Genomic DNA, 23,906 nt, shown 5'->3' with positions numbered 1-23,906 from the left:
GGGGTTCAAATAGAATTTGAAATCTTTGAAATACTTTTCTTGTGCTTGATTTAGCATGTCTGGAACAATGGAACCAATAGAATAGTCCCAAAAGTGCAAGCCACTCACCCTCCCAATCAGGCTCCTCCACGCAGGCTCAATCAAACACTCAAAGTATCTGAAAAGGAAACGAAAACTGCTTGAACCCAGGTTCTGTAGGGCACTCACACAGGCCCACTAATAGTTAATCTATACAACAGTGCCAATGTATGTAGTCCTCTTTACCTCTCAACAGAATCATCAGCTATACTCCTTTTTAGTCAGCCATGACCGTTTCCATGCATACAGTACTGTATATCATCACATCAGAAGGTGAACTACACATTAGATGGGCTTTGTTGAACAACAAACTGTAGAATCAATGCAATTTCCATTCAAATGGAGAAGAATATCACATACTGGATAATTATTGTCTGAGTGTTTGTATAGGTTATTTGTAAGTGTTCACTATTGTAACTCCTTTTCTTTATATTTTTAATAGAAAATCACTTTTTAATATAATGATAATGTAATGTAATGCTCAATGTTAAGTCGTATAAACTATGTTTTAAATGACCTTTTTCAGCAGACACCAGAGAAGGAAAAGTATTACTAATTGTAATTTTGTTCTGTAACATATTTTTTAACAGAAAAAACTCAAGCTACATTGGTAATTTACATATTTATTTTGTTATGTAAATCATATTTATAAGTGCTATTTTCACAGAGAAGTGATTCTTTGTAAATTGTAAATATATTGCAGTTTTTTTCTCTTTGTGTTGATTGCATGTCTTTGTATCAGACTTTAAAGAAAGGACACATTACAATTATTTCAAAATAAATGTTTTCTTGTTGTCTTTTTGATGTCTTCGCCATTCTGTCTCAATCTAGAGTACCAAAAGTGGAGTCCTTGACTCACACAGTGCACACAACTATTTATTAGGGTAGAAACTGATCGTGTAGATAGCGGCTATTTTGAAGAAGGTTTTACTTGCACTTACACATTGCTCTGGCTGAGTGTCTGCTAAATGATTAAAATGTCGAAACTCAACTTTTCTCTTAAACACACCCCTAGTTGCCCCTGTATTAAAATATTTTATTTACAAATTGATTTAAATTAGTCATCATTACTATACCTTGAATGTCACATGAAACTCAAACGACTTAAATTCTTTTTTAATATTAACCTGCTTCAATGTTTCCCAAAACTGGTAATTAGTTAAAGCCTCCATCTTACATATATAAAGCTCAAAGCTGGTAGCTTCTAGTTACTCATGTATAATCCTCCCTAGGACCTGTATATAACTGCTGCCCCAAAATGGTGTCTTGGGCTCTTTCCCCTGTCATTACGTTGGGGATAAATGCCAGGCAGTCTCCCGGTGAGAGAGAGAGAGATAGAAAGAGAGAGATATAAAGAGAGAGAGAGAAAGAGAGCGAGAGAGAAAGAAAGAGAGAGCGAGAGAGAGAGAGAGAGAGAGAGAGAGAGAGAGAGAGAGAGAGAGAGAGAGAGAGAAGAGAGAGAGAGAGAGAGAGAGAGAGAGAGAGAGAAAGAGAGAGAGAGAGAGAGAGAGAGAGAGAGAGAGAGAGAGGGAGAGAGAGAGAAAGAGAGAGAGAGAGAGAAAGAGAGAGAAAGAGAGAAAATGAGAGAAAGAAAGAGAGAGAGAGAGAGTCTGACTCTAACTCAGTTACCTCTGTCCCAGAAACACGACTCCCCACGCTGGTGCCTGACGGGGGCGGACCTGGACATGTGGGCTCCCACCCCATTCCTCTGTGGAATATAGACCCCTTATTTATAGACCCGGCCTGGCCCATAACCCTGGGCTGGGCAGAGCAGTCATTTAAATAACTTTCCCTGGCAGCTTAAGGGGCACATACTGTCATATAGGAGAGGGTTTGTGTGTGTGTGTGTGTGTGTGTGTGTGTGTGTGTGTGTGTGTGTGTGTGTGTGTGTGTGTGTGTGTGTGTGTGTGTGTGAGTGTGTGTGTGTGTGTGTGTGTGTGTGTGTGTGTGTGTGTGTGTGTGTGTGTACGTGTGTGTGTGTTTGAGAGAGAGAGAACACATCAGGAGAGAGAGGGTGAGAGGCAGTGGGAGAGAGAGAAAGACAGCGGGAGGGAGAGAGAGAAAGACAGCGGGAGGGAGAGAGAGAAATAGCGTGTGAGAGAGAGACAGAGAAGAAGAGAGGGAGAGAGAGGGACACGAGACAGAGATCAGACAGTGACAAGGACTTTTCCAGGGAGCTCAGGTCCTGGCAGTGGAAGGATTACAAGGACAGAGCTGATCGGTATTGGACCTTGACAAGCCTAGTACAGCTGCCGGCATGGGACACAGGACTACAACCAGAACAACAACCTAACCCCCGTTCAAAAGAAATGTACTGCGTTTGGATGAGACCTGTTGACGGATTGTTGGGCTCTGGATCTCTGGAGTGACGTGTTGGCAGTGAGGAACATGTTGCTCTTCCATAACGTGAAGGAGAAGTGAAATACAAGAGCTTTGTGACTCTGAGTTGGACTTTGCAGTTAAAACACAAGGGTATTCAGTGGTGTAAAGTACTTAAGTAAAAATATTTTAAAGTACTACTTTTACTCAAGTAGCATTTTACTGGGTGACTTTCACTTTTACTTGAGTCATTTTCTATTAAGGTATCTTTACTTTTACTCAAGTATGACAATTGGGTACTTTTTCCACCACTGAGGGTAATGTTATATCTTGCCACCGTCAATCTCGATCTGTGACTTGATTATTGATACAAGCATCTGTAAGAAACTAGACAGATCACTTGGGTCAACATTCAATTATTACCGCTAGAGAAACAAAGAAGTTACAAGATTTTATGTTATTTGAGAATCAAAAATGGCTAAACTGTTGATAGGGACAATGAAATCAGCACTGCTCAATGCCTTTTGAAAGTGACTTGTTTCGGCTCTGACTGTGTTGTAAGTTGAACACCACTGTGGCCGACTGTAACCCGATCTCCAACACACTGCTGTAATTACAAGGTGCACGCAGGGAAACATAGAGAGAGATTTGTAATTAGACCTGTCTATAAAAAGAGCCAGGCAAAGGGCGAGGTCCCCATACAGAGAGAGAGAGAAAAGGGGCGAGAGACAGGCCAAGGACACCCAGCTTGAAGGGAGAGAGGGAGGCTGCCTGGAGCCATAGGAAGGAGGCTTCCTGGAGGCATTGTACACAGACCCAGACAGCAAGAACACCCAGCCTGAAGGGAAGGAGGCTGCCTGGAGGCATAGGAAGGAGGCTGCCTGGAGGCAAAGGAAGGAGGCTGCCTGGAGGCATAGGAAGGAGGCTGCCTGGCATTGTTGAGAATAAGTGACACCCAGACCCAGACAGCAAAGACACCTAACCTGAAGGGAAGGAAGCTGCCTGGAGGCATCACTGGGAAGAAGAGACACCCAGACAGCTTTCGGCAGCCAGGGGACAGGAGGTGTGACCATGGACCCCCAAGGCGGACACTACCTGAACAAGGCGGCGGTGCTGTCTCCTCTAGGAGCGGCCCGTATGCTCCAGCTCCTCCTGGGCTGCACCATCATAGCCCTGGTGGCCCACAGCGCCGGCTACAACCACGCCTATGGCATCTACTGCATGTTTGTGTGGTGCTTCTGCTTCGCCATGACCCTGCTGGTGTTCACCATGGATGTGACACGCCTCCCCTGCTGCATGCCCATCTCCTGGGACAACCTCACAGTGGCGTTCGCCATGCTCGCCACACTCATGTATGTCACCGCCTCCGTCGTCTACCCCGTCTACTTCCTGCGCTCCCAGTGCTCCAAGTCCGACGGGGGCTGCGAGGTGCGCAACTACCGCATCGCTGTCACCGTCTGCTCTAGTTTCTGCTGCTTCGCCTACGCGGCTGAGGTGTTTCTGACCCGGGCCAAACCGGGCCATGTGGTGGGCTACATGGCTACCATGTCAGGCCTGCTCAAGGTGGTCCAGGCCTTCGTGGCCTGCATTATATTCGGGGCCCTGGCCAACGGCAGCGAGTATAACCGCCACATCCCCACTCATTACTGCGTGGTGGTCTACAGCCTGTGCTTCTCCATCACCGTGGTCGTGATCGCTGTGACCGTGTCGGGAAAAGCCTCGGCTCTGCCCCTGCGTTTCCCCTTCGACCGCTTTGTGATCATTTACACCTTCCTGGCGACGCTGCTGTACCTGAGCGCTGCCCTGGTGTGGCCCATCTTCAGCTTCGACAGGAAGTATGGCACGCCAGGTCGCCCCGATGGCTGTCCCTGGGAGAACTGTCCCTGGGACAGCAAGCTGGTGGTGGCGGTGTTCACCCATGTCAACATGGTGCTGTACTTCAGTGACCTAATCTACTCCCAGAGGATCCGCTTTGTCTCCCACTCTGCTGCCTGAGGACCCCTACACCCTCCTCACTCCACTCTGCTGCCTGAGGACCCCTACACCCTCCTCACTCCATTCTGCTGCTTGAGGACCCCTCCACCCTCCTCACTCCACTCTGCTGCCTGAGGACCCCTCCACCCTCCTCACTCCACTCTGCTGCCTGAGGACCCCTCCACCCTCCTCACTCCACTCTGCTGCCTGAGGACCCCTCCACCCTCTTCACTCCACTCTGCTGCCTGAGGACCCCTTCACCCTCCTCACTCCACTCTGCTGCCTGAGGACCCCTCCACCCTCCTCACTACTGAGGACCCCTCTACCCTCCTCACTCCTGGGGTGAATCTCAAACTTTTTTTCCTCGGTTCCTCATGGGACACGACGTCTTCTCTCTTCGCCTGCATATCAAAACGTATGAGGTAAGGGAGGAGAGCATTGGGGAAGACAAGAGGAGATACGATCCTTGAATGGACTTCTGCCTCACTCTGACGTTGTGAGAAGGAGGCGTGGAGAGGGGAGACAAGGAATTGAGGGAAATACTTTTGAGATGCACCCCTGGCCCTCAGTGACAGACAGAGACCACACTGGAAATGACACACAGCATCTCCACTCAAGTGCCTCTGAATGCCCCATGCCTACTACAGATTACAGATCTCCTCAATGATGTCATGCCTTTGTGCCTTTGTTATGTCTTTCTTAACATCAGTGTTGTGCCTTTCTTAACATTAGTGTTATGTCTTTCTTAACATTAGTGTTATGTCTTAACATCAGTGCTGTGCCTTTCTTAACATCAGTGTTATGTCTTAACATCAGTGCTGTGCCTTTCTTAACATCAGTGTTATGTCTTAACATCAGTGCTGTGCCTTTCTTAACATCAGTGTTGTGTCTTTCTTAACATTAGTGTTGTGTCTTTCTTAACATCAGCTTTATGTCTTTCTTAACATCAGTGTTGTGTCTTTCTTAAACATCAGTGTTTTGTCTTTCTTAACATCAGTGTTGTGTCTTTCTTAACATCAGTGTTGTGTCTTTCTTAACGTCAGTGTTGTGTCTTTCTTAACATCAGTGTTGTGCCTTTCTTAACATCAGTGTTATGTCTTAACATCAGTTTTGTGTCTTTCTTAACATCAGTGTTGTGTCTTTCTTAACATCAGTGTTGTGTCTTTCTTAACATCAGCGTTATGTCTTTCTTAACATCAGTGTTTTGTCTTTCTTAACATCAGTGTTGCGTCTTTCTTAACATCAGTGTTGTGTCTTTCTTAACATCAGTTTTGTGTCTTTCTTAACATCAGTGTTGTGCCTTTCTTAACGTCAGTGTTGTGTCTTTCTTAACATTAGTGTTGTGTCTTTCTTAACATCAGCGTTATGTCTTTCTTAACATCAGTGTTGTGTCTTTCTTAAACATCAGTGTTTTGTCTTTCTTAACATCAGTGTTGTGTCTTTCTTAACATCAGTGTTGTGTCTTTCTTAACGTCAGTGTTGTGTCTTTCTTAACATCAGTGTTGTGCCTTTCTTAACATCAGTGTTATGTCTTAACATCAGTTTTGTGTCTTTCTTAACATCAGTGTTGTGTCTTTCTTAACATCAGTGTTGTGTCTTTCTTAACATCAGCGTTATGTCTTTCTTAACATCAGTGTTTTGTCTTTCTTAACATCAGTGTTGCGTCTTTCTTAACATCAGTGTTGTGTCTTTCTTAACATCAGTTTTGTGTCTTTCTTAACATCAGTGTTGTGCCTTTCTTAACATCAGTGTTATGTCTTAACATCAGTTTTGTGTCTTTCTTAACATCAGTGCTGTGCCTTTCTTAACATCAGTGTTTTGTCTTTCTTAACATCAGCGTTATGTCTTTCTTAACATCAGTGTTGTGTCTTTCTTAACATCAGTTTTGTGTCTTTCTTAACATCAGTGTTGTGTCTTTCTTAACATCAGTGTTATGCCTTTCTTAACATCAGTGCTGTGCCTTTCTTAACATCAGTGTTATGCCTTTCTTAACATCAGTGTTATGTCTTTCTTAACATCAGTGTTGTGTCTTTCTTAACATCAGTTCTGTGCCTTTCTTAACATCAGTGTTATGTGTTAACATTATTATCAGTATTATAGTGGCTTGCGAAAATATTCACCCCCCTTGGCATTTTTCCTATTTTGTTGCCTTACAACCTGGAATTAAAATGGATTTTTGGGGGGTTTGTATCATTTGATTTACACAACATGCCTACCACTTTGAAGATGCAAAATATGTTTTGGTGAAACAAACAAGAAATAATATAAAAAAACAGAAAACTTGAGCGTGCATAACTATTCACCCCCCCCCCCCCAAAGTCAATACTTTGTAGAGCCACCTTTTGCAGCAATCTTTAAGTCATACCACATATTCTCAATTGGATTGAGGTCTGGGCTTTGACTAGGCCATTCCAAGACATTTAAATGTTTCCCCTTAAACCACTCAAGTGTTGCTTTAGCAGTAAGCTTAGGGTCATTGTCCTGCTGGAAGGTAAACCGCCATCCCAGTCTCAAATCCCTGGAAGACTGAAACAGGTTTCCCTCAAGAATTTCCCTGTATTTAGCACCATCCATCATTCCTTCAATTCTGACCAGTTTCCCACTCCCTGCCGATGAAAAACATCCCCACAGCATGATGCTGCCACCACCATGCTTCACTGTGGGGATGGTGTTCTCGGGGTGATGAGAGGTGTTGGGTTTGCGCCAGACATAGCGTTTTTCTTGATGGCCAAAAAGCTCAATTTTAGTCTCATTTGACCAGTGTACCCTCTTCCATATGTTTGGGGAGTCTCCCACATGCCTTTTGGCGAACACCAAACGCGTTTGCTTATTTTTTCTTTTATCAATGGCTTTTTTCTGTCAACTCTTCCGTAAAGCCCAGCTCTGTGGAGTGTACGGCTTAAAGTGGTCCTATGGACAGATACTCCAATCTCCGCTGTGGAGCTTTGCAGCTCCTTCAGGGTTATCTTTGGTCTCTTTGTTGCCTCTCTGATTAATGCCCTCCTTGCCTGATCCGTGAGTTTTGGTGGGCGGCCCTCTCTTGGCAGGTTTGTTGTGGTGCCATATTCTTTCCATTTTTTAAATAATGGATTTAATGGTGCTCCGTGGGATGTTCAAAGTTTCTGATATTTTTTTATAACCCAACCCTGATCTGTACTTCTCCACAACTTTGTCCCTGACCTGTTTGGAGAGCTCCTTGGTCTTCATGGTCCGCTTGCTTGGTGGTGCCCCTTGCTTAGTGGTGTTGCAGACTCTGGGGCCTTTCAGAACAGGTGTATATATACTGAGATCATGTGACAGATCATGTGACACTTAGATTGCACACAGGTGGACTTTATTTAACTAATTATGTTACTTCTGAAGGTAATTGGTTGCACCAGATCTTATTTAGGGGCTTCATAGCAAAGGGGGTGAGTACATATGCACGCACCACTTTTCCGTTATTTATCTTTTAGAATTTTTTTAACAAGTTATTTTTTTTATTTCACTTCACCAATTTGGACTATTTTGTGTATGTCCATTACATGAAATCCAAATAAAAATCAATTTAAATTACAGGTTGTAATGCAACAAAATATGAACAACGCCAAGGGGGATGAATACTTTTGCAAGGCACTGTACCAGTATTATAATCTCTAAGAGAAACCCGAGACATGGGCCAGTACTGTTGTAGGCACTCTGTCTTATGGGGCAGTACATTAGTTTAATTCAGAGCTTTGAAGATGTTGGGCGACATTTTCGCAGTGCAAAAGCGATGTGCTAAATGCAAAGAAAATCTGTAAACCTCATAATCTGGCAGTGTGATTTAAACAAAAACTTTTCCTCTACAATCTGCGTTATAAATAAGCTATTTATAAGGTTTAGTAAACTGAGCAATCGATAAAATGTAGTCGCCTACTAATAATGCGCATTATTTGACGAAAAGTTTCAAGATTATAACGAGGTTCATGGTCATTTTTGCACTTTGCACATTTCTCTTGTACTATGAACATGTCGCCCGTTATTTATTGAAGGATGTTGTAAATCATCATTGGGTTGTTTTCATGTGTTGAAATAGTCTGTTTTATTTATTGTGTTTCAATAAGGATTTCAGAAACTTTTATCTTAACTAAGATGTTTTTCTAATAATGACAATAATATTTTAAAAATGTAATGTGTAGTGTTTTGAATTGGCTTTCCATCATTGAGTACTTATGGTATTTATTGTAAACCTAACTGCATGTTTCAACTTCTACTCCTGATATTTTAGTCCAAGTTCAGTCAGTGTGTAGATTCATTATGAGCTGAATGTTCAGTGTATCAATTGTCAATACAAAATTGGTAATATGTATAGTATATATGTGTGTGTGTGTGTGTGTGTGTGTGTGTGTGTGTGTGTGTGTGTGTGTGTGTGTGTGTGTGTGTGTGTGTGTGTGTGTGTGTGTGGGCGGGGGGGGGGGGGGGGGGGGGTTATGGAATTGACTGCATAGGCACAGCTACCACTTTTTGATATGTGATGTCGGCACTGCAAAACATCCCTGAACACTGTGTATTGTAATGAAAACCATGCGAGGTACTCAATGTTTTATACCGATTGACAAGTTCTGAAACTTGGGAATATTCAAAATGTCATTAAAATAGTCTGTGTGCCTGTTCATCTCTCTCCCCATTCTCTCTCCCTTTATGAACAGCAGGCTACAGACTAGTTAGTAATAGGCATAAACATTACTGATGCATCTCAGTCAATCAGATATACAGTGGGGAAAAAAGTATTTAGTCAGCCACCAATTGTGCAAGTTCTCCCACTTAAAAAGATGAGAGAGGCCTGTAATTTTCATCATAGGTACACGTCAACTATGACAGACAAATTGAGAAATAAAAATCCAGAAAATCACATTGTAGGATTTTTAATGAATTTATTTGCAAATTATGGTGGAAAATAAGTATTTGGTCACCTACAAACAAGCAAGATTTCTGGCTCTCACAGACCTGTAACTTCTTCTTTAAGAGGCTCCTCTGTCCTCCACTCGTTACCTGTATTAATGGCACCTGTTTGAACTTGTTATCAGTATAAAATACACCTGTCCACAACCTCAAACAGTCACACTCCAAACTCCACTATGGCCAAGACCAAAGAGCTGTCAAAGGACACCAGAAACAAAATTGTAGACCTGCACCAGGCTGGGAAGACTGAATCTGCAATAGGTAAGCAGCTTGGTTTGAAGAAATCAACTGTGGGAGCAATTATTAGGAAATGGAAGACATACAAGACCACTGATAATCTCCCTCGATCTGGGGCTCCACGCAAGATCTCACCCCGTGGGGTCAAAATGATCACAAGAACGGTGAGCAAAAATCCCAGAACCACACGGGGGGACCTAGTGAATGACCTGCAGAGAGCTGGGACCAAAGTAACAAAGCCTACCATCAGTAACACACTACGCCGCCAGGGACTCAAATCCTGCAGTGCAGACGTGTCCCCCTGCTTAAGCCAGTACATGTCCAGGCCCGTCTGAAGTTTGCTAGAGTGCATTTGGATGATCCAGAAGAGGATTGGGAGAATGTCATATGTCATATGGTCAGATGAAACCAAAATAGAACTTGTCGTGTTTGGAGGACAAAGAATGATGAGTTGCATCCAAAGAACACCATACCTACTGTGAAGCATGGGGGTGGAAACATCAAGCTTTGGGGCTGTTTTTCTGCAAAGGGACCAGGACGACTGATCCGTGTAAAGGAAAGAATGAATGGGGCCATGTATCATGTGATTTTGAGTGAAATCCTCCTTCCATCAGCAAGGGCATTGAAGATGAAACGTGGCTGGGTCTTTCAGCATGACAATGATCCCAAACACACCGCCCGGGCAACGAAGGAGTGGCTTCGTAAGAAGTATTTCAAGGTCCTGGAATGGCCTAGCCAGTCTCCAGATCTCAACCCCATAGAAAATCTTTGGAGGGAGTTGAAAGTCCGTGTTGCCCAGCGACAGCCCCAAAACATCACTGCTCTAGAGGAGATCTGCATGGAGGAATGGGCCAAAATACCAGCAACAGTGTGTGAAAACCTTGTGAAGACTTACAGAAAACGTTTGACCTGTGTCATTGCCAACAAAGGTTTTGTTTCTGCTACAAGATGCTGCTCTGTCAGAGGATCTGTGATCTGTCATTTGTATGGACTGGTTTCCTGGACTAAAAAGCACTTTAAATGGAGAACGAACTAGTTTTAATGGGGGCCAGGAAACCATGATGGCTCTGTTCAAACTGTCCTCACCTCTCCTCATCTGACAACGAAAACAAAGCTGGTACTAGGCTACGGTTGAATTATACAACGGGTGGGTCTAATCCTGAATGCTGATTGGTTAAAACCGCATTCCAGCCGGTGTCTATTCCACAAGTTACCACCTGCTAAATCTATGACGTTAAAATGCCTATTTACTATAAGTGAAAACACCATCTCAACATTATAATTCCCTAATGTATCAGGGAATTATAATAGGCCTCTCTGCCTTGCAAATAACTTGATTGTACATGTTATCACTAACAAATCGATGTGTTAGGGCAGTAAATACAATACAGCGCTTTTATACTGCAACACTTATAATGAACGCTCTTCCGGATTTAGCGACTAGAACGGCATGATCTGGAATGTAACCTAGAGATTTCTTGTCCACGCCCACTCTACTGCAAGGCTGATGCAACTGGCTGTACACAGTTTACAGAGCCCACCCATAACTGCACATGAAATACATGCTGCCACCGTCATTGGTTAGACGTTTAGAGACTCTCTCATTCTATTGGTCACTTCGTATGACATTATCATAGTCTGTTTTTCGCGTGGAAACCACGTTAACACTGTTACTCTGTTGAATTATATGTTTGGAGCCAACATCGGAAAAGGAAATATTTGATACATTCGAAGCAACATCCGTAAGTTTGATTCGTCTGTCAAATATTTAGGCTACTTCGTTGGAGGCAGCTGTCGCCAGTGCTTCAACTGTGTCATAACTGCATGTGTTGTGATTCCATGTTTTATCAGGAAGTACTGTTTACTATAAATGCTACATATTCTTTGTTGTTTACACAAGGCAGGTGGGCAGGTTATGTGAATTGCATATGCCTGTGTGTCGCTTGATATTACCAGTGGCCTTTACCTTCACAGTAACAACAGAAACTTCAGAATGAGCGTGGGGTTCATCGGAGCGGGTCAGTTGGCCCATGCTTTGGTGAAAGGATTCAGTGCTGCAGGTAACCAGCGGAGCATTGCTTTGAGTAGCTGGCAGATCCGACCCGTTTGCTTACAGCTGCACTAGGGTCGATCAGCATTCCTGTGTATATTAAGACGCCGCAGAGCTGGAGCGAGATATCGGCCGGAAAACATACTTCAATGCAGAAACGCGTTTTTACTCCGAATTGTCACATTATCCCATCTCTTACACTGAGAAGATTGAAGGACTGCTAAAAAACTAGCAGTCGTTCAATCTTCTCTGTGTAACCTTTAGGATAACTGGACAATTCGGAGAACAGTGCATTTTTCATCCCTGGATTGAGGTACGTTTCCAAGCCATATCTCCGCAGTGTCATAATATACACAGGAATGCTGTCAGACCCTAGTGCACCTGTAAGCAAGCGGGTCGGATCTGCTGGCTATGCTTTGAGGAGCATGAGCCATTCTATACTGTCATATGAAGTTTGAACCTCCCTATTAATGTATTGTATATTTATGTGTTTTAAATGTATTCTGTGTTAACCCATTCAGTACCCTGCTGAAAAAAACAGCATAGACCAGCAGAAATGTTTAGCTGGTCTGATGCTGGTCAAGCTGGTCTGACCAGCATGGTATAGCTAGTTTTGCTGGTTGATCAGCATGGTCTAGCTGGCTAAGCTGATCGGACCAGCATAGTCTAGCTGATTATGCTGGTTTACCAGCATGGTCTAGATGGTTTTGCTGGTGACCAGCCTTCGCTGTGTTTCAGACGCATACCAGCTTATGCTGGTGACTAAGCTGGTCCAGCATGGTCTTGGTCAAGCTGGTCCCTTCATGGTCTTGGTCAAGCTGGTCTGACCACACCGATCCAAGGATATTCTAGTTTTTATTTCTATTAGTTTTTATTTCTTTTGAAATTCTGATTAGTTTGTTTGTTTTCAGGCCTGATTTGCTCATTTTTATTTAGTTTTATACAAATATTTCTATTTCGTTTTTATATTATACCAGTGTACAGAACACAGCGAAAGCTGGTCACCAGCAAAAACACAGAGAAGGCCGGTCACCAACAAAAACACAGAGAAGGCTGGTCAACAGTGTCCAAAACACAGCCAAGGCTGGTCACCAGTGTCCAAAACACAGCCAAGGCTGGTCACTACAAACCCAACAAAGGCACCAGCAGCAACCCAACGAAGGCACCAGGAACAACACAGCGAAGGCTGGTCACCAGCAAAACTAGCACTAGTCACCAGCCTATGCTGGTCTATGCTGTTTTTTTTAAGCAGGGTATTCTGCTTGATTTTCCCCTCTCCCAACCCTGCAGGTGTCATTGCCACCCATAGGATCACTGCCAGCTCCCCAGACACAGATCTTCCCACAGTGTCAGGACTGCGGGTGAGTAGAATGAATCAGTCATTGGGGTGCGCTGGATGTTTGTGGGAATACGCTTCCTCAGTTACAGCATATCTATAACCATCTCACATCGGCTACACTCAAATGAAATCCCACACACACGAGATACAGAGGACGAGGGAGACAGAGGGAGACAGAGGGGGAGAGGGAGACAGAGGGGGAGAGGGAGACAGAGGGAGACAGAGGGGGAGAGAGAGAGATCAATTTGTTAATTTTGGCTGTGCTCGTCTACGCAGAAAATGGGTGTCAATCTCACAACCAGCAACAAGGAGGTGGTGAACAAGAGTGACGTATTGTTCCTGGCTGTCAAACCACACATCATCCCCTTCGTGTTGGATGAGATCGGACCGGACATCGAGGACCGCCACCTCATCGTGTCCTGTGCAGCGGGCGTCACCATCAGCTCCATTGAGAAGGTCAGTTTGAAGTCCAATGAAAGTCGACTTTAGCTAGAGCTTTCTCTCTCTACTGATTTACAGATCTTTAGAAAAATGTTTTGCAATAGAAAACGGAAGAGTGACAAAAATACAAAATCAGGATAGATTCATACTGTGAAATCCAATTAAAGTTGACTTTAGCTAGTGCTTTCTCTCTCTCCTCAGTACTGAACTACGGATCTGGGTCGTGTTCATTAGTGCACAGAACAGAACATTTTGCAACAGAACTGAAATGTTTATTTCTTATTGGACAAGTACCTCACTGGTTTTCTTACGATTGGTGCCTATTGAACAAGCCCCTGATATGATTGGATAGGTGAAAGCATTCTGGTGGAATCCTGCTTTGAAATCACTTGTTCCATTCTGTCAGATCAATGAAGCTACAGCCCTCTGATATAGCCTAACCCGAGACTTCCAGTTCTGTGTCACAGACTGACTGACTTCCCCTCTCCCTGGGAGAATTTAAATTGCATTTTCTTGATTCCTCTCTCCTCCTCCTCAAAACCCATTGGATGAGGTCAGAAGTCCCTCTCCTCTCCCTGGGAGAATCTCAATTGAAGGAGGCGAGAGGACGCAAGAAATCAATGAAATGCCATTGAGATTCTCTCCCTGCCCCCTCAGTCACTACCGTGCTCTGGTCTCACATAGCCCTAGGGCATAGCAACTTAAGGCTGCTACAACATGAATCACCCTTCCATTCTGTTCCCGCTGAAAATACCTCAGCCCTCTGTCGTGATACTGGGATAGGTGCCACACACTGCAATCTGATGAACAGCCATGCTCTCTCACAAGAGACTGACAAATAGAGAATCAGGATAGATTCATACTGTGCTATTTGAGATAACCAGACCACAAAATGGCAAAATCAAGCTTTTTGTCATGAGTTATTAGGTCGAAACATTGCACAATAAAACTTGGGAAGCATTCAACTGTTTGTGTGGGTAGCTTATCTTTCTATATTGTATTTTAATGTTGTACCCTGCACCTGCAAGTTACTGGATGTCCCTAATACACTACTTCTAAACTAAAACCTACCTTCGATACCGTAGTTCTGTAGCTCAGTGGTATTTGTCGATAACTTAACTCTTGTCTTAGTGACATTTACATTACATTTTAGTCCATTAGCAGACACTCTTATCCAGAGCAGCTTCCAGTCAGTGTGCATTAAACAAGTGATTGGTAAAAACAACTGTGAGCTGTAATTCTGCAGTAGCAATTTGACTTTGAAAAGGTCAAAGAAGAGACTTCTAGGATCTGGTGGAAGGAAAATATTTTTTAATGCAGAGCTTTGCGTTACAAGTGGTCATGTGAAAAAGCCAAGGCCAATAGCAAGGTGGCTAAAAATGCATGGCACAAAAGACACAAAGGCAAATGATTCTTCTGAGTGTCGACATTATATAGTCATTTTGAATGATGTGTACATGCATCGTTACAGACGTTGGTTGATATGGACCTGATACAACTTTCAATTGATCAATGGTAACAGTGAGACATCTGCTACTTTGGGTACATACAGTGAGGGGAAAAAAGTATTTGATCCCCTGCTGATTTTGTATGTTTGCCCACTGACAAAGACATGATCAGTCTATAATTTTAATGGTAGGTTTATTTGAACAGTGAGAGACAGAATAACAACAAAAAAATCCAGAAAAACGCATGTCAAAAATGTTATGAATTTATTTGCATTTTAATGAGGGAAATAAGTATTTGACCCCTCTGCAAAACATGACTTAGTACTTGGTGGCAAAACCCTTGTTGGCAATCACAGAGGTCAGACGTTTCTTGTAGTTGGCCACCAGGTTTGCACACATCTCAGGAGGGATTTTGTTCCACTCCTCTTTGCAGATCTTCTTCAAGTCATTAAGGTTTCGAGGCTGACGTTTGGCAACTCGAACCTTCAGCTCCCTCCACAGATTTTCTATGGGATTAAGGTCTGGAGACTGGCTAGGCCACTCCAGGACCTTAATGTGCTTCTTCTTGAGCCACTCATTTGTTGCCTTGGCCGTGTGTTTTGGGTCATTGTCATGCTGGAATACCCATCCACGACCCATTTTCAATGCCCTGGCTGAGGGAAGGAGGTTCTCACCCAAGATTTGATGGTACATGGCCCCGTCCATCGTCCCTTTGATGCGGTGAAGTTGTCCTGTCCCCTTAGCAGAAAAACACCCCCAAAGCATAATGTTTCCACCTCCATGTTTGACTGTGGGGATGGTGTTCTTGGGGTCATGGGCAGCATTCCTCCTCCTCCAAACACGGCGAGTTGAGTTGATGCCAAAGAGCTCGATTTTGGTCTCATCTGACCACAACACTTTCACCCAGTTCTCCTCTGAATCATTCAGATGTTCATTGGCAAACTTCAGATGGCCCTGTATATGTGCTTTCTTGAGCAGGGGGACCTTGCGGGCGCTGCAGGATTTCAGTCCTTCACGACGTAGTGTGTTACCAATTATTTTCTTGGTGACTATGGTCCCAGCTGCCTTGAGATCATTGACAAGATCCTCCTGTGTAGTTCTGGGATGATTCCTCACCGTTCTCATGATCATTGCAACTCCACGAGGTGAGATCTTGCATGGAGCCCCTGGCTGAGGGAGATGGACAGTTATTTTCTGTTCCTTCCATTTGCGAATAATCGCACCAACTGTTGTCACCTTCTCACCAAGCTACTTGGCGATGGTCTTGTAGCCCATTCCAGTCTTGTGTAGGTCTACAATCTTGTCCCTGACATCCTTGGAGAGCTCTTTGGTCTTGGCCATGGTGGAGAGTTTGGAATCTGATTGATTGCTTCTGTGGACAGGTGTCTTTTATACAGGTAACAAACTGAGATTAGGAGTACTCCCTTTAAGAGTGTGCTCCTAATTTCAGCTCGTTACCTGTATAAAAGACACCTGGGAGCCAAAAATCTTTGTGATTGAGAGGGGGTCAAATACTTATTTCCCTCATTAAAATGCAAATCAATTTATAACATTTTTGACATGCGTTTTTCTGGATTTTTTTGTTGTTATTCTGTCTCTCACTGTTCAAATAAACCTACCATTAAAATTATAGACTGATCATTTCTTTGTCAGTGGGCAAACGTACAAAATCAGCAGGGGATCAAGTACTTTTTTCCCTTACTGTAGAGTGAAATTCAGCAGTTTGAGACCGTTCAAGGTTGGATTGTCACAAGCTGAGGCCTCTTGAGAGTTCTGTATCCTGTGTGATCTGGGGCAGAGAGAATGATGGAAAACACTTCTACCTTTAGAACATTACCTTTAGAACATTTTTAAGTTGTGGGAGTAATTAGGCAGATAATTCATGATATGATTGTAAGCAAAGATGTGTGAGGATATATCTGGATCATCACACCACCACTTATCACAGTCATTGCAAGTAAAAAAATAAAAAACGTATTCAAAAAGGAAGTTTCACTGCAAAGACCGTTTTCATGAAGCTTTTCCTCATGTTTCTATCAGGTAATACATCTGAAATCTGTCTTCTCCCCTTGACCATTGCAGAAGCTGCTCCAGTACCGCCTGTTCCCCAAGGTGATGCGATGTATGACCAACACCCCAGTGGTGGTTCGGGAGGGAGCCACGGTCTACGCCACGGGTACCCACGCCGAGCTGGAGGACGGGAGGCTGCTGGAGCAGCTGATGGCCAGTGTGGGCTACTGCACGGAGGTGGAGGAGGACCTGATCGATGCCGTCACCGGACTCAGTGGCAGTGGACCCGCCTATGTGAGTGGTTATGTTGTAGTTTGTATTTTACATTGACTATCACAAAAGCTCTGACGAAGGCCAAGAGGCCGACATGTAAGCTTGAATAAACAGTGATACAGTACGAGCAGGAGTAGTGTGCAGGTTTCTCTTTTCTTTTAAGATACCACATTATCCCCACGCACCTGCAACAAGATAACTGATGTGCTTTTTTCAATTGTGCTTTGCATGTCTGCCACTGTTACTGAGGTGGTTCAGTAAACCCCGCTTGTGGGATGACTGACCTCTCCTGACACCAGAAGACTAGCTCCCCGAGATAATGCCTAGGCTAGCCCAGTGGGCTAGAACCATACCTTTGGGTGGTAAAACTATTTTAGCTAATTATTTTCTTGATCGACCATGGAAATAATGGGTTATAAGAACTGGACCTTGCCTAGCCGCTAGAAGGCCTACTATGCCTGCTTAAACTACTGGCTGGCTAGTCATTTCTGTTAACTCTTTTCTCTATTGTATAATCCCCAGAGCCCATTTGAACTATGTGTTTATACATGTGATGAGTGTGCATATGATCAGTGCGTGTTTGTCTTTGTTTGTCTACCTATAGGCATTTACAGCTGTGGAAGCGCTTGCTGACGGTGGGGTGAAAATGGGTCTGCCCAGGAGACTGGCTATACGGCTTGGAGCACAGGCACTGCTGGTGAGAACATCATCTACATGCATTATTTATGAACGTCTAGCCCTGGAATTAGTCTTAGTACCAATCTCTAACATTACACTCCTTGTACTCTGTGTCATATGCCAAAGAGACTGGTCTTTCTTCAAATATGAACATTCTATCATTAATGAGCTTGAGGAGATCAGAGGATTTTATCCTGATTCGATAACTCCCACAGCTATCGTTGGCAAATGACACAGAGTACAATGAGGGAATGTAAACGCTGAACAGAGACTAGCAACCAGGCAAGCCCTGAATCTCAGTCAGAAATGTCTTTTGAGGACTGCTTGTGACTGTTATTTTTATTATACAACAGATTTTGATCCGGAAACATTTTTTAAGAAATCTATTGCATCAGAGAAAAAACATGGAGAATTCTTCTCTTGAGTTTGACAATATAACCATGAGCCATGCAAACGTTTGCTTGACTGTAGAGTGTATCGAATTGAAGCAACCTTGGTATACCTAGCAACCTCGTCAATGGGTTCAGATCTCTAGGTGTAACGGTTAAGATGTATTACTGTCGCTCACAGGGACCCGGGTTCCAGTTCCCGGTTGAGGCTACCCCCAAATTCACCACAGTATGTTTATGTCTCTATTTTGTCTTTCCCATAGGGAGCAGCCAAAATGCTGTTGGACTCGGAGCAGCACCCTGGCCAGCTGAAGGACAACGTTTGCTCCCCAGGGGGCGCCACCATTCACGCCCTGCACGTCATGGAGAGTGGGGGCTTCCGCGCCCTGCTCATCAACGCTGTAGAGGCCTCCTGCATCAGGACCAGGTAGGCTGGGCGCCGCTTTACAGAGGGACAGTTTCCCAGACCCAGATCAAGCCTAATCCTGGACTAAAAAGCACTTCCAATGGAAATTCTCCATAGAAAATGCTTTTTAGTCAAGGACTAGGCTCAATCTGTGTCCTGGAAATCAAACCGGAATGTGCAGATAGAAATCCCCTGTCGTGAACAATAAAGAAGTATGTCAAAGGTATGTGTTACATTTCTCCTGCAACATTCAATATGTTGGATCTTTGTGGATAAGCCCTGGCCGGTGGTATGGTGAGGACAGTAGGTCTTTAACAAAATGTGGCTTTTCGATATAACCACATAACACTGATGTAGCACTGATGTCAGTTAGGCTATGGGCCGGTTTCCCGAACCCAGATTCAGCCAGACTACCAGCGCTTTCATTGGAGATTCTCCATTGAGTGTGCTTTTAGTCCAGGACTGGTCTAAATCTGGGTTCAGGAAACCAGACCTATATGTCTTGTGTAAAAGTAATGCCTGTGCCATAGTCCTCTGTTGTATGGCTGGATGCTATTGTTTAGACAGCAGAGGGTGCTAGATGCATATGTCTGAACTTTTGTAACTAACGGATAGTAGACACACACCATAAGCAATGTCCCATCTCTTTTAAATAATGTGGCTCAAACAGGAGTGTCTGTGTGTGAATATTTGACTTGATGTCTCTGGATAACAGCCTCTGTTAAAATACTTGTTTCTTTCAATCAGGGAACTCCAGTTCTTGGCTGACCAGGAGAAGATCTCCCCTGCGGCCATCAAGAAGACTACACTGGACAAGGTTCTGCAGCAGCCAGGGGTGGGAACAGGGGTGGGCGTCCGGACGGGATCTGGGATCAGCCGGTTCAACAGCAGCAACCCCAGGCACAAGAAGTGATTGAATTGAGTGGCTCTGATCACAGAACGGGTGTATTCATATTAGTGCACTGCACACCATAGCAAAACATTTTGTAACGGCAAACATTTCGCAATGAAAACGAGTTTCTTATTGGACAAGTTCAGGTAGTTCCTCCCTGTTTCGGTCCATTTGCTTCCTAGTGAACATGCCCCAGATGGAGAGATCAATGAGACCCTCAAAAGAATGAAACACTACTGAACGTAGTATTTCGACCCTTCAAAAATTGTTATTATCGTTATAGCATGCCAGCTGAGAGGAGGAGGATGAGCATACATGGCAGCTTCATAAACGTTTAAAGGATAAACTTAGAGCAGCAATAGAGGATGTAGAGTGAAGAGACACTTCTCCTGGTCTCCGTTCATCCCATATTCACTGAATATAAACATCTGGACAGGTGAAAGCAAGTTCCTAATAGGCATTATGGCTTTCACCTGTCCAGTGTTTTCATATCAGTGCAGATGAAGGAGAAGAGAGGTAGGAGGAGACCGGGGAAGAAGATGCCACTAGACAGTTAAGATGGACCCACATGGTGATGAGCAACAGGTCACAATTCCTTTACATTTCAGTTGTTTAGCAGACACTCTTATCTTATCCAGAGCGACTTACAGGAGCAATTATGGTCAAGTGCCTTGCTCAAGGGCACACTGATTTTTCACCTAGTCGGTTCGGGGATTCCAACCAGCGATCTTTCGGTTACGGTCCGAACGTTCTTCACCACTAGGCTTCCTGCCTCCCACTCCCTTTCAGTAAACGGTGTAGAAACAGAGGCGGATGTGGAGTTGCACGTCTTATAATGTGCTTAGCTATCTATATCTTCTGTTTCATAGAATGTGTGCCTATATGTTCCGCTAGACAGATTAGTAGGTCATACATTATTTACAGTCTAACTGGAACTATTTTGGTCTGTCTTGTAAACATCAAAGGTCCCTGTTTTCTGTTGGTTATCTCTTCATTTTCTGGCTATTTTCTTTGCTTGATTGAGAGATTATATTACAGCTTTAGCATGTTAATAGTTTTTACCTGACTCGGGGGAAAGTACTTAGTTTTTCAGTTTGTAAAAGCAGCAACACTGTGTTTAGACACACAACAAAATGGGAATTCTATTGAACCTTTCTTTATCCAGGTTTGTCTTGTTGAGATGTATATTTTTAAAAGAGACTTGTTCAAGATGGCAGCAGTCATTAATGTTACTAAAGTTACACACATATATATATATATATATACTGAACAGAAATATAAACGCAACATGCAACAATTTCAAAGATTTTACTGAGTTGCAGTTCATATGAGGAATTCAGTCAATTGAAATAAATTCATTAGGCCCTAATCTATGGATTTCACATGACTGGGAATACAGATATGCATCTGTTGGTCACAGCTATGGGACTCACAATGGGCCTCAGGATCTCGTCATGGTATTTTTGTACATTGAAATTGCCATCGATAAAATGTAATTGTGTTTGTTGTCTGTAGCTTATGCCTGTCCATACCATAACCCCACCGCCACCATGGGGCACTCTGTTCACAACGTTGACGTCAGCAAACCGCTCGCCCACATGACGCCATACACATGGTCTGTTGTTGTGAGGCGGGTTGGATGTACTGCCAAATTCTCTAAAAGGACAGTAGAGGAAAATAACATTCAATTCTCTGGCAACAGCTCTGGTGGACATTCCTGCAGTCAGCATACCAATTGCAAGCTCCCTCAACTTGAGACATCTGTGGCATTGTGTTGTATGACAAAACCGTACATTTTAGAGTGCTTTTATTGTCCCCCGCACAAGGTGCACCTGTGTAATGGTCATGCTGTTTAATCAGCTTCTTTTATATGCCACACTTGTCAGGTGGAGGGATTATCTTGGCAAAGTAGAAATGCTCACTAACAGGGATGTAAACAAATTTGTGCACATTTGAGAGAAATAAGCTTTTTGTGCGTATGGAACATTTCTGGGATCTTTTATTTCAGCTCATAAAACATGGGACTAAAACTTTACATGTTGCATTTATATTTTTGTCCAGTGTAGATACATCTCCTTTGCATTAAAGACTTGTTCAAGATGGTAGCAGTCAAAGTTACACACAAATACACAGCCCTTTTTTTGACTGGCATATTTTTGTGTTACAAGGTGGAGGTGGTACTATTAGGCCTATACAAAATGGAATACATGAAAATGCTGAACGTGTAAGAGTTTATAGACTTTTGGAACAAAATGTGTAAAGTCTAGATCTGTTTTATTAAGCAAAGAAAGCATTTGTAAACATTATTTCCAAAGCTTTTATGATTTATTAAATATTTGAACAGATATTGTCTGGTCTTTTTTTCTGCAGCCTGTATCCATATATGGTTGATTTTGCAAATACAGCCCTTTTTGTGTCACAGGGTTAGATTTTTAAGATACAATGTTAATTTAGATGTTTTATTTATTTCACAACTATTAAGTAGAGACTAAAATAACCTTAAACTTTTTTTTTCAGCTTTCAATTTTTTATTTTTTTATTTTCTAAAGCATTTCATGTCTGGATTTCACTGTTTTGCACAGTTTTTGTCTCACACCCAGACTTTTGATATTCTGCTATGTGTTACACTTACAAAAGTCTTGATAATTAGAAAATATTTAATGCATCTGTTTAAAAAAAAGAGTCAAATAAATGGAAACTATATACAGTGCCTTCGGAAAGTATTCAGTCCCCTTAACTTTTTCCACATTTTGTTACGTTACAGCCTTATTCTAAAATGGATTTTAACAATTCAGCAATCTACACACAATACCCCATAATGACAAAGCGAAAACAGTTTTTTATAAATGTTGCACATTTATAACAAAAAACAGAAATACCTTATTTACTTAAGTATTCAGACCCTTTGCTATGAGACTCGAAAATTGAGCTCAGGTGCATACTGTTTCCATTGATCATTCTTGAGATGTTTCTACAACTTGATTGGAGTCCACCTGTGGTAAATGTAATTGATTGAACATGATTTGGAAAGGTACACACGTGTCTAAGGTCCCACAGTTGACAGTGCATGTCAGAGCAAAAACCATGGCATGAGGTCGAAGGAATTGTCCATAGAGCTCCGAGACAGGATTGTGTCGAGGCACAGATCTGGGTAAGGGTACCAAAACATTTCTGCAGCATTTAAGGTCCCCAAGAACACAGTGGCCTCCGTCATTCTTAAATGGAAAAAGTTTGGAACAACCAAGACTCTTCCTAGAGCTCACCGCCTGGCCAAACTGAGCAATCTGTGGAGAAGGGCCTTGGTCAGAGAGGTGACCAAGAACCCGATGGTCACTCTGACAGGGCTCTAGAGTTCCTCTGTGGAGATGGGAGAACCATCTCTGCAGCACTCCACAATCTGGCCTTTATGGTAGAGTGGCCAGACGGAAGCCACTCCTCAGTAAAAGGCACATGACAGCCTGCTTGGAGTTTGCCAAAAGGCACCTAAAAACTCTCAGACCATGAGAAACAAGATTCTCTGGTCTGATGAAACCAAGATTGAACTCTTTGGCCTGAATGCCAAGCGTCACATCTGGAGGAAACCTGGCACCATCCCTACGGTGAAGCAAGGTGGTGGCAGCATCATGCTGTGGGGATGTTTTTCAGCGGCAGGGACTGGGAGACTAGTCAGGATCGAGGCAAAGATGAACGGAACAAAGTACAGAGAGATCCTTGATGAAAACCTGCTCCAGAGCACTCAGGACCTCACACTGGGGCAAGTTTTACCTTCCAATAGGACAATGACCCTAAGCACACAGCCAAGACAATGCAGGAGGGGCTTCGGGACAAGAATCTGAATGTCCTTGAATGGCCCAGCCAGAGCCCGGACTTCAACACAATCGAACATCTCTGGAGAGACCTGAAAATAGCTGTGCAGCAACGCTCCCCATCCAACCTGACAGAGCTTGAGAGGATCTGCAGAGAGGAATGGGAGAAACTCCCCAAATACAGGTGTGGCAAGTTTGTAGCGTCCTACCCAAGAAGACTCGAGGCTGTAATTGCTGCCAAAGGTGCTTCAACAAAGTACTGAGTAAAGGGTCTGAATACTTATGTAAATGTACTATTTCAGTTTTTTATCTAAAAACCTGTTTTTGCTTTGTCATTATGGGGTATTGTGTGTAGATTGATAAGGGGGGAAAACTGTTTAATCAGTTTTAGAATAAGGCTGTGATGTAACAAAATGTGGAAAAAGTCAAGGGGTCTGAATACTTTCCGAATGCGCTGTACATATTTGATGTGCATAAGCCATTTGTTACTTTATTTACACAAAATACAGTCGTTTCTAAGTATTGTTATTACCACCACGACAAGCAAATTACATGATAATAACCTTTTTTCAAAAGTTTGTGTACTTGGTTACCATGGATATGAATAGTGACAGTGGAGCACATGGAGGGAAATTCTAATTTT

General features: G+C 43.3%; 2 protein-coding genes across 2 annotated transcripts; both read left to right on the top strand.

The window, feature by feature from the left end:
- Positions 1-3,468: 3,468 nt before the first annotated feature.
- On the top strand, positions 3,469-4,392 carry LOC311103578 (myeloid-associated differentiation marker-like protein 2; the record flags this gene model as incomplete). Its single annotated transcript, XM_084145169.1, has 1 exon — positions 3,469-4,392. One exon carries the CDS (start codon positions 3,469-3,471, stop codon positions 4,390-4,392), a length of 924 nt encoding a protein of 307 aa, XP_084001295.1.
- A 6,769-nt stretch (positions 4,393-11,161) lies between these two features.
- On the top strand, positions 11,162-21,802 carry LOC311103753 (pyrroline-5-carboxylate reductase 1, mitochondrial-like). Its single transcript, XM_084145395.1, has 8 exons — positions 11,162-11,273; positions 11,506-11,591; positions 12,872-12,942; positions 13,197-13,376; positions 16,892-17,113; positions 17,697-17,789; positions 18,423-18,586; positions 19,313-21,802. The coding sequence occupies exons 2-8, from the start codon at positions 11,525-11,527 to the stop codon at positions 19,476-19,478; spliced, it is 963 nt and encodes a 320-aa protein (XP_084001521.1). The 5' UTR covers positions 11,162-11,273; positions 11,506-11,524; the 3' UTR covers positions 19,479-21,802.
- Positions 21,803-23,906: the final 2,104 nt, after the last annotated feature.

The sequence above is a fragment of the Coregonus lavaretus genome (genome assembly GCF_964263955.1).
Source record: "Coregonus lavaretus genome assembly, chromosome: 28".
Classification (NCBI taxonomy): Eukaryota; Metazoa; Chordata; class Actinopteri; order Salmoniformes; family Salmonidae; genus Coregonus; species Coregonus lavaretus.
Note: the sequence above shows the minus strand (reverse complement) of the source record. Positions and strands in the feature narration are given on the sequence as shown.

Coding starts and splice junctions, on each gene's coding strand:
- LOC311103753 (XM_084145395.1), top strand. CDS start 11,525: ATGAGCGTGGGGTTCATCGGAGCGGGTCAGTTGGCCCATGCTTTGGTG. Junction 17,114..17,696: donor GTGGCAGTGGACCCGCCTAT/GTGAGTGGTTAT, acceptor GTCTACCTATAG/GCATTTACAGCTGTGGAAGC. Junction 18,587..19,312: donor GCCTCCTGCATCAGGACCAG/GTAGGCTGGGCG, acceptor TCTTTCAATCAG/GGAACTCCAGTTCTTGGCTG.